The 10,584-nt window shown below is 48.2% G+C and overlaps 2 protein-coding genes across 7 annotated transcripts in view; both read left to right on the top strand.

The window, feature by feature from the left end:
• HSPA1L (heat shock 70kDa protein 1-like) overlaps window positions 1-5,005 on the top strand; it is a 12,857-nt gene extending 7,852 nt beyond the window's left edge. For 3 of the 4 annotated variants that reach the window (XM_012000537.1, XM_012000538.1, XM_012000536.1), the window contains exon 2: window positions 2,639-5,005. In XM_012000537.1, coding sequence (XP_011855927.1) covers window positions 2,652-4,577 — 1,926 coding nt within the window. In that variant the 5' untranslated portion in view covers window positions 2,639-2,651 and the 3' untranslated portion in view covers window positions 4,578-5,005. Of the gene's footprint in view, window positions 1-1,453; window positions 1,551-2,638 lie in introns of those variants that run through there. The other variant, XM_012000539.1, reaches the window with a different exon arrangement.
• LSM2 (LSM2 homolog, U6 small nuclear RNA associated (S. cerevisiae)) overlaps window positions 4,932-10,584 on the top strand; it is a 26,905-nt gene continuing 21,252 nt past the window's right edge. For 2 of the 3 annotated variants that reach the window (XR_001008287.1, XM_012000542.1), the window contains exons 1-2: window positions 7,652-7,875; window positions 8,486-8,553. Coding sequence is in view for 2 of the 3 variants with exons in the window: in XM_012000542.1 (XP_011855932.1) it covers window positions 7,873-7,875; window positions 8,486-8,553 (71 nt within the window). In the remaining variant the exon portion in view is untranslated. Of the gene's footprint in view, window positions 4,992-7,651; window positions 7,876-8,485; window positions 8,554-10,584 lie in introns of those variants that run through there. The other variant, XM_012000541.1, reaches the window with a different exon arrangement.

Here is a 10,584-nt window from a genome sequence, read left to right as displayed (position 1 = left end):
GAGGCGGAGGAAAGAGAGTTCGGCCTAGGAATCTCAGGTGTGGAGAGGGGTAGACCCTAAACCGTTTATTTATTTTTATTTTTATTTTATTTTATTTTTTTGAGAGGGAGTCTCGCTCTGTCGCCCAGGCTGGAGTGCAGTGGCACGATCTTGGCTCACTGCAAGCTTCGCCTTCCGAGTTCTCGCCATTCTCCTGCCTCAGCCTCCCGGGTAGCTGGGACTGCAGGGGCCCGCCACCTCGCCCGGCTAATTGCTCCGCCTCCCGGGTTCAAGCTATTCTCCTGCCTCAGCCTCCGGAGCAGCTGGAACTCCAGGCGCCCGCCACCACGCCCGGCTAATTTTTTCTTTTTTTAGTAGAGACGGGGTTTCACCGTGTTAGCCAGGATGGTCTCGATCTGCTGACCTCATAATCCGCCCGTCTCGGCCTCCCAAAGTGCTGGGATAACAGGCGTAAGCCACCGCGCCCGGCCCTTAAACCCTTTATTGATTAGTTATTGACTCCAGAAAACAGGGGTTTTCTTCAGGAGAAGGATAGACATACTGTCTGGACCGCATGTCTTTTGAGAAAACTCGCGGGTTTGTGGGTTTCTAGCAGTCATCTTCAGGCTGACTGGAATTGACTGCCTATGAGCCCCTAGTAGAGAATAGTATCCCCGGAAGGCAGCAGAACTCAAGTGTGGAGGCTGATGTCTCTTGAAGAGACCAGAATGTACACTACTCTTGGGTCATAAAGAAACAGAGTCCCACAATAAAATATATGACAGACACAGGAACAGGACAGTAGAATTAGGTCACTTGGGAAATTGAAAACAATATACAGCTACTTGCTTCCAAACTCCTTTGAGTAGCTGAGAATACTTTACCCTGTCCAAAAAGCACTCTGCCATGACAGTAGCGTCTCCATGTATTTGTATAGGCTTGTTCATAGCAACATTATTCTGTAACCTGTGTCCATCGAGGGATGCATAAGCAAAATGTGGTATATAGGCCAGGTGCGGTGGCTCATGCCTGTCATCCCAGAACTTTGGGAGACCGAGGCAGGTGGATCATTTAAGGTTAGGAGTTTGAGACCAGCCTGGCCAACATGGTGAAACTCTGTTTGTACTAAAAATACAAAAATTATCGGGGTGCGGCAGTGCACGCCTGTAGTCCCAGCTCCTCGGGAGGCTGAGGCAGGAGAATTAGCTTGAACCCAGAAGGTGGAGGTTGCAGTGAGTCAAGATCGCGCCACTGCACTCCAGCCTGGGCAACAGAGTGAGACTCTGTCTCAAAACAAAAACAAATTAAGTTGTATATAAATATTGTGAATATTACTCAGCCTTAGGAAGGAAATTCTGACATGTTACAACATGGATGAAACCTGTGCACATAAGCTAAGTGAAATAAGCAAAGTCACAAAAGGACAAATACTGTATAATTCCACTTATATGAAGTTACAAGAGTAGTCAAATTCATAGAGATAGAAAAAAGAGGTCAGGTGCCTTGGCTCGAGCCTATAATCCCAACACTTGGTAACTTGGAGGTGGGAGGAGATTTCCTTGAGCCCAGGAGTGAGAAACTAGCTTGGGCAACATAGGGAGACCCTGTCTCTAAAAAAAAATTAAAAATTAACTGGGTGTAGTGGCATTCACCTGTGGTCCCAGGTACTTGGGAGGCTGAGACAAAAGGATCCCATGAGCCTGGGAGGTCAAGACTGCAGTGAACCATGATCACACCACTGTAGTGCAGCCTGTGTGACAAAATGAGACCCTGTCTCTAAAAAAAATGAGAAAAAAGAATGGTAGTTACCAGGGGCTAAAGGGAGGGGAAAACGAGAGTTGCTTAATGAGTATACAGTTTCAGTTTTGCGAGATGAACAGAATATTGGAAATCGGTTGACCGATTTCAATCACCACTGTGATTGAACTCACTACCAAACTCTACACTTAAAAATGGTTAAGATGGTACAATTTGTGTGTATTTTACCACAATAAAAAATAAAAAATAGGCTGGACGAGATGTTCACTCCTGTAATCCCAGTACTTGGGGAGGTTGAGGCTGAAGGATCGTTTGAGCCCATGAGTTTGAGACCAGCCTAAGCAACATAGTGAAACCCCATCTATACACAAAATTTAAAAAGTAGCCAGGCAGAGGGCTGGTCACCGTGGCTCACACCTGTAATCCCAGCACTTTGGGAGGCTGAGGCGGGCGGATCACCTGAGGTCAGGAGTTCAAGACCAGCCTGGCCAACATAGTGAAACCATGAAACCCCATATCTACTAAAAATACAAAAATTAGCCAGGCGTGGTGGCACCCCCATAATCCCAGTCACTCGGGAAGCTGAGACAGGAGAATTGCTTGAACTCAGGAGGTGGAGGTTGCAGTGAGCCTAGATCATGCCACTGCAGTCCAGCCTGGATGACAAAGTGAGACTCCATCTCAAAAAAAAAAAAAAAAAAAAATTAGCCAGGCATGATGTCTCCAGTTACTCTGGAGGCTGAGGCAGGAAGACTGCTGGAGCCCAGGAGATCAAAGCTGCAGTGAGCTATGACTGCGCCTCTGCACTCCAACCTGGGTGACAGAGGAAGACCCTGTCTCAAAAAAATAAATAACATTGAAAAGCATTCTGCCAAAACAGTATCTCATTCTTTCTCCATAGGCCTCAGAGAACCATGGCTGCTGCCAAGGGGATTGCCATAGGTATCGACCTGGGCACCACCTACTCCTGTGTGGGGGTGTTCCAGCACGGCAAGGTGGAGATCATCGCCAATGACCAGGGCAACCGCACCACCCCCAGCTACGTGGCCTTCACAGACACCGAGCGGCTCATTGGGGATGCGGCCAAGAACCAGGTAGCCATGAATCCCCAGAACACTGTTTTTGATGCCAAACGTCTGATCGGCAGGAAATTTAATGATCCTGTTGTGCAATCAGATATGAAACTTTGGCCTTTTCAAGTGATTAATGAAGGAGGCAAGCCCAAAGTGCTTGTGTCCTACAAAGGGGAGAATAAAGCTTTCTACCCTGAGGAAATCTCTTCGATGGTACTGACTAAGATGAAAGAGACTGCTGAGGCATTTTTGGGCCACCCTGTCACCAATGCAGTGATTACCGTGCCAGCCTATTTCAATGACTCTCAACGTCAGGCTACTAAGGATGCAGGTGTGATTGCTGGACTTAATGTGCTACGAATCATCAATGAGCCCACAGCTGCTGCCATTGCCTATGGTTTAGATAAAGGAGGTCGAGGAGAACGACATGTCCTGATTTTTGATCTGGGTGGAGGCACATTTGATGTGTCAATTCTGACCATAGATGATGGGATTTTTGAGGTAAAGGCCACTGCTGGGGACACTCACCTGGGTGGGGAGGACTTTGACAACAGGCTTGTGAGCCACTTCGTGGAAGAGTTCAAGCGGAAGCACAAGAAGGACATCAGCCAGAACAAGCGAGCCGTGAGGCGGCTGCGCACCGCCTGCGAGAGGGCCAAGAGGACCCTGTCGTCCAGCACCCAGGCCAACCTAGAAATTGATTCACTTTATGAAGGCATTGACTTCTACACATCCATCACCAGAGCTCGATTTGAAGAGTTGTGTGCAGACCTTTTTAGGGGTACCCTGGAGCCTGTAGAAAAAGCACTTCGGGATGCCAAGATGGATAAGGCTAAAATCCATGACATTGTTTTAGTAGGGGGCTCCACCCGCATCCCCAAGGTGCAGCGGCTGCTTCAGGACTACTTTAATGGACGTGATCTCAACAAGAGCATCAACCCTGATGAGGCAGTAGCATATGGGGCTGCGGTACAGGCGGCCATCCTGATGGGGGACAAGTCTGAGAAGGTGCAGGACCTGCTGCTGCTGGACGTGGCTCCGCTGTCGCTGGGGCTGGAGACGGCCGGGGGTGTGATGACTGCCCTGATCAAGCGTAACTCCACCATCCCCACCAAGCAGACACAGATCTTCACCACCTACTCGGACAACCAACCCGGGGTGCTGATCCAGGTATACGAAGGTGAGAGGGCCATGACGAAGGACAACAACCTGCTAGGGCGCTTTGACCTCACTGGAATCCCTCCAGCACCCAGGGGAGTTCCTCAGATCGAGGTGACGTTTGACATTGATGCCAATGGTATTCTCAATGTCACAGCCATGGACAAGAGCACAGGGAAGGCCAACAAGATCACCATCACCAATGACAAGGGCCGCCTGAGCAAGGAGGAGATTGAGCGCATGGTTCTGGATGCTGAGAAATATAAAGCTGAAGATGAGGTCCAGAGGGAGAAAATTGCTGCAAAGAATGCCTTAGAATCCTATGCTTTTAACATGAAGAGTGTTGTGAGTGATGAAGGTTTGAAGGGCAAGATCAGTGAGTCTGATAAAAAGAAAATACTGGATAAATGCAATGAACTTCTTTCGTGGCTGGAGGCCAATCAACTGGCAGAGAAAGATGAGTTTGATCATAAGAGAAAGGAATTGGAGCAGATGTGTAACCCCATCATCACAAAACTCTACCAGGGAGGATGCACTGGGCCTGCCTGTGGAACAGGGTATGCGCCTGGAAGGCCTGCCACAGGCCCCACAATTGAAGAAGTAGATTAATTCTTTTTGGAACTGAAGCATCCTAGGATGCCTCTACGTGTATTTCATTCCCCTCATCTTCAAACATCGTTATTATTCTTGACCAGACCTGAACCTAGGTTACCATCCCTTGGGAATTCTGGAGGAGGAGTCTCATGCACCACCTATCACACTCCCTCATATCCTGTTTCTGACTCTGGAATGGACTCAGGAAAACTAGGCCCCTCTTTAAACCGTGTGATGTATTTGAATGTCTGTTATTTCCAGCCACCCTAACATTCTTCTTCCTGTGTGGATGCTTATTTGTCAATCAGTAAATTTGTTCCTAAAGGAAATTATTTCTGGTATTTAGGCTGTGAATGTACCTCGAAGGGGAGAGTTCATGGAGAGAGCATGTGTTCTCTGATTGTGAGCTCACTGTGAATGATTAAATTAGTAAGGGTAAAGTATTTGAATTTTCATGAACTCATTGGGGTTTTTTTTCTTTTCTTTTCTTTTCTTTTTTTTTTTTTGAGATGAAGTCTTGCCCTGTCGCCCAGGCTGGAGTACAGTGGCACAATCTCGGCTCACTGCAAGCTCTGCTTCCCGGGTTCACGCCATTCTCCTGCCTCAGCCTCCCGAGTAGCTGGGACTGCAGGCGTCCACCACCATGCCCGGCTAATTTTTTGTATTGTTTTAGTAGAGATGGGGTTTCACCATGTTAGCCAGGATGGTCTCAATCTCCTGACCTCAGAATCTGCCCACCTCAGCCTCCCAAAGTGCTGGGATTACAGGTGTGAGCCACCGCGCCCGGCCCATGAACTCATTGTTTCAATCAGCACATAATTTTTGATCCTCAGATACCTTTAGCACAGATGGAACAGATTGTAAACTATAACTGCTTTTAATCAGTTACAAGCTGGTTTTGGTGTTTAGGACTCAGCTTGGGGTGGAGGGACAAATCCTGCTTGATGTCCTGATGTATAGGTAAGGTCCAGGAGGTTCAGCATCTGTGCACTCACAGAGTTCATTGTTTACATTCATTATATGGAGAAAATATTTCTTTTCTTTCTTTTTTCTTTTTTTTTTTTTTTTGGAGACAGAGTTTTACTCTTGTCGCCCAGGCTGGAGTGCAATGGCACGACCTTGGCTCACTGCAACCTTCGCCTCCCAGATTCAAGCAATTCTTCTGCCTCAGCCTCCTGAGTAGCTGGGATTACAGGCGCTCACCACTACACTCAGCTAATGTTTGTGTTTTTAGTAGAGATGGGGTTTCACCATGTTGACGAGGCTGTTCTGAACTCCTGACCTAGGTGATACACCCACCTCAGCCTCCTAAAGTGCTGGGATTATAGGCGTGAGCCACCATGCCTAGCCCCAGAAAATATTTCTATAACAAACTCTTGACAAATAAGTACTTCTATGCAAGATGACAAATATAAGTTTATGAAGTCTTAGTCCATGAAAAAATATTTTTACCGGCCGGGTGCAGTGGCTCACACCTGTTATCCCAGCACTTTGGGAGGCCGAGGCGGGTGGATCATGAGGTCAAGAGATCGAGACCATCCTGCCCAACATGGTGAAACCTCATCACTACTAAAAATACAAAAATTAGCTGAGCATGGTGGTGCACGCCTGTAGTCCCAGCTACTCGGGAGGGTGAGGCAGAGGAATTGCTTGAACCTGGGTTGTGGAGGTTGCAGTGAGCTGAGATCGTGGCACCGCACTCCAGCCTGATGACAGAGCAAGACTGCATCTCAAAAAAAATTTTTTTCTTTTACCTGTGTCCTAATATACATTTATAAAAACCTGGGGGACATGAGTTAGAATGATATGTAACTGTGCATTTCTGTCTGTGTTTGAAACATTTGGCAGTGAAATGTTAGACTGGGTTATTTGCGTCTGTAAGCCACAGTCTCTTTATTTTTACTCAGTCCTTTACAGGACAGTCTTGGCAAAAGTGTGTAAGAAATATGGAGATTGAGGTTGGCTCCTTTGGAGAAATATATTTATTGGTAACCTTTGATAAAACCAAAATTTGTGCTCCAGCTCCTTATCTCTGGGACTCCTCAACATTTTTTTGTTTCTTATAATTTTCTTTTTTATAGACAGAATCTCGCTCTGTTGCCCAGGCTGGAATGCAGTGGGGAGATCGTAGCTCACTGTAACTCTTGGGTTCAAATGATCCTCCTGCCTCAGCCTCCCAAAATGCTGGGATTTACAGGCCTCAACATTTTGTTGTTGTTGTTGTTTTGAGACAAGAGTTTCACTGTTGTTGCCCAGGCTGGAGTACAATGGCACGATCTCCACTCACTGCAACTTATACCTCCCGGGTTTACAGGCGCGTGCCACCACACCTGGCTAATTTTTGGGTTTTTAGTAGAGACAGGATTTCGCCATGTTGGCCAGGCTGGTCTAGAACTCCTGACCTCAGGTGATCCACTTGCCTTGGCCTCCCAAAGTGCGGGATTATAGGCGTCAGCCACTGCGCCCGGTCAATTTTTTTTTTTGAGACGAGTCTCGCTCTGTCGCCCAGGCTGCAGTGCAGTGGCATGATCTTGGCTCCCTGCAACCTCCACCTCCCGGGTTCACGCGATTCTCCTTCCTCAGCCTCCCGAGTAGCTGGTATTACAGGCGCCCGCGACCAGGCCTGGCTAATTTTTTTTGTATTTTTAGTGAAGACGGGACTTCACCATGTTGGCTAGACTGGTCTCGAACTCCTGACCTCACACAATCCATCCACCTTGGCCTCTCAGAGTGCTGGGATTGAAGGCGTGAGCCACCGCCCTCGGCCTTTTTTTTTTTTATCAACTGAATTTAAGATTAAAAACATTTTTTAATTTTATTTTTTGAATTTTATGTTTTTACTTTAACAAATATAGAAAAGTGCACACTTCATAATCTTCACAAACTCCCCACAATTCTCGATAGGATGTGTGTAGAGGGCACGAACAGATCACGCTGTGGACGGCAGGGTTATGGAAAAGAACAAAATCCTTTGAGCTCAGACGCTGACTGCGTCCACCCGCCTAGCAGCCCAGGCTAGGGTCCGCGCCTGCGCAATGGGAGCCGGCCGGCCCTGGAAGAAGTCGGAACGAAGGAAACCCCGCCCCTTTCCCGGCTTCCTCCTCCCCTCGGTTTTACCCAGCTTGCGCTTCCCAGCCGCAAGTCGGCCGCGCTTTACCCTTCAGCGCTTGGAGGGTTCTGCGTCCCTTCCCGCTGCGCTTGCGCGGTCCCGCCTCGCCCCACGCGCGGGCTCGCGTTTCGGTTCTCCCAGACCTGCTCTCAGCATCCGACTCTCTTCTCGCTCCGGCCCGCTGCCCGCTGCGCCAGTACCATGGTGGGTACCGTGACGTCAAAAGGGGGCGCCCTCGGGGATCTCGGACGGTTGGGGCAGGGGGGTCTGGCCTTTGTCCCCCTAGGCTGGAGTTAGGTCCGGAGTTTTTATCTTCATCGTTAGTCCTGTTCCTCAAGTTCGTTGAGGAGACACCTGAGAGCAAATGGGATTTTTTTTTTTCCATGATGAGGAAAAAAACCCCAACCCTGAGAGAGATTCAGTGGGGACAGCGGGAGACGTAAAAGTTAGACCTTAGAGCACTTCTCTGCCAGGCAAGCTTCGGCAGGGTGCGGGTGGGATGTTTTCTGTAATTCATTGAAAGGAGTGGGCAGGTACCCGAGAAAGGTGGTCGATTGAGAGAGCACACTGGGGAGGCCGAGGTATGCAGGGCAGAGCCTCTCTGGGACTTTAAGTGATGGGCTCAATGCAGTGTGCAGAATAATTTGGGCTCCAGCCTTTCACCTCTCAACCAATTATTCTTTCCTGTGAAATTTTGAGAACTGTTAGGTATGCAATGGGGTTCACAATACCGGTATTTGGTAATACTGTCAAGGGACACTCCTCCCTACCATGTTCCTTCCCACATGATGGTTTTCCCCCTCTCTCCCAATAGCTCTTCTATTCTTTTTTCAAGTCCCTTGTGGGCAAGGATGTGGTCGTGGAACTCAAGAATGACCTGAGGTAGGTACCTGTTCCAACAAGTTTGTTGGGGGTGGGTGTGCCCAGGGCCCTGGAACCTCTTTAATTTGAGAAATATTTGAGGGCTGGGTGAGGTGGAATATGTACAGAAGAAATAAATGGCCGGGTGCAGTGGCTCACGCCTGTAATCTCAGCACTTTGGGAGGCTGAGGTGGGCGGATCACGAGGTCAGGACATCAAGACCATCCTGGTTAACACGGTGAAACCCCGTCTCTACTAAAAATACAAAAAATTAGCCAGGCGTGTTGGCAGGCGCCTGTAGTCCCAGCTACTTTGGAGGCTGAGGCAGGAGAATGGCGTGAACCTGGGAGGCAGAGCTTGCAGTGAGCCGAGATCATGCCACTGCACTCCAGCCTGGGTGACAGCGAGGCTCTGTCTCAAACAAACAAAAGAAATAAATGGGTGGGGTGCAGTGGCTCACGCCTGTAATCCCAGCACTTTGGGAGGCTGAGGAGGGAGGATTGCTTGAGCCCAGGAGTTTGAGGCTGCAGTGAGCAGTGATTACTCCATTGCACTCTAGCCAGGGCAATAGAGCAAGACCCCATCTCTAAGACAAATTTTAAAATTTAACGATAAATAAATGCCTTGTGCCTTAAATTTACAGATAAGCTTGGGGATTGTATTGTGTATTGGAAAACAATACAAAGCAATATACAGTTTAAAGAGTAAATACTGGTCAGGTGTGGTGGCTCATGGGCTGGACGTGTGGCTCATGCCTGTAATCCCAGCACTTTGGGAGGCCGAGGTGGGTGAATCACGAGGTCAGGAGTTCAGGACCAGTCTGGCCAAGATGGTGAAACCCCGTCTCTACTAAAAATACAAAAATTAGCCGGGCATGGTGGGAGGTGCCTGTAATCCCAGCTACTTGGGAGGCTGAGGCAGGAAAATCACTTGAACCTGGGTGGCAGAGGTTGCAGTGAGCTGAGATTACGCCACTGCACTCCAGCCTCGGTGACAGAGTGAGACTCTCTCAAAAAAAATAAATAAAGAGTAAGTACTAGGCTGGCCATGGTGGCTCACACCTGTAATCTCAGCACTTTGGGAGGCTGAAGCAGGAGGATCACTTGAGTCCAGGATGTCGAAACTAGCCTGGGCAACATAGAACCATTTCTATAAAAGATTAGCCAGATGTGGTGTACATGCCTGTAGTCCCAGCTATTTGGGAGACTGAGGTGGGAGGATCACTTGAACCCAGGAGGTCGAGGCTGCAGTGAGCCATGATTGTACCACTTTACTCCAGCCTGGGTGACAGAGGAAGACTGTCTTAAAAAAGAACAGGCCAGGCCAGGCGCAGTGGCTCACGCCTGTAATCCCAGCACTTTCGGAGGCCGAGGTGGGCGGATCACGAGGTCAGGAGATTGAGACCATCCTGCCTAACATGGTGAAACCCCGTCTCTACTAAAAATACAAAAAATTAGCCTGGTGTGGTGGCAGGCGCCTGTAGTTCCAGCTACTTGGGAGGCTGAGGCAGGAGAATGGCATGAACCCAGGAGGTGGAGCTTGCAGTGAGCCAAGATGGCACCACTGCACTCCAGACTGGGCGACCAGAGCGAGACTCCATCTCAAAAAAATAAACAAAAAAACAGAACAGGCCATAGGCTGGGCATGGTGGCTCATGCCTGTAATCCCAGCACTTTGGGAGGCTGAGGCGGGTGGATCACAAGGTCAAGAGTTTGAGACTAGCCTGGCCAACATGGTGAAACCTACGTATTAGATATGCTACTGTGTATCTAATACCTAGTATAGGCCAGTTGTATGATAGGTGCTTAAGGAAAGAAAAATAATATCTGAAGACATATTGACTAAGCACTATTCTGAATACATTTATTGATTGATTTCTCAAACACTCCTAAGTAATATGTACTATTGCTGTTATACATATGAGGAAACTGAGGCTTAGATCAGCTATACCACTTGTTCAAGTCTACAAAACTAGTAAGTGATACAGAACAGAAATATGATTATGTCCAGCTTTTTTCTTTTTTGTTTTCTTTTTTCTTTTTTTTTTTTTTT

Source organism: Mandrillus leucophaeus, unplaced genomic scaffold (genome assembly GCF_000951045.1).
Source record: "Mandrillus leucophaeus isolate KB7577 unplaced genomic scaffold, Mleu.le_1.0 Scaffold630, whole genome shotgun sequence".
Classification (NCBI taxonomy): domain Eukaryota; kingdom Metazoa; phylum Chordata; class Mammalia; order Primates; family Cercopithecidae; genus Mandrillus; species Mandrillus leucophaeus.
This window is presented reverse-complemented; position numbering and strand designations above follow the sequence as displayed.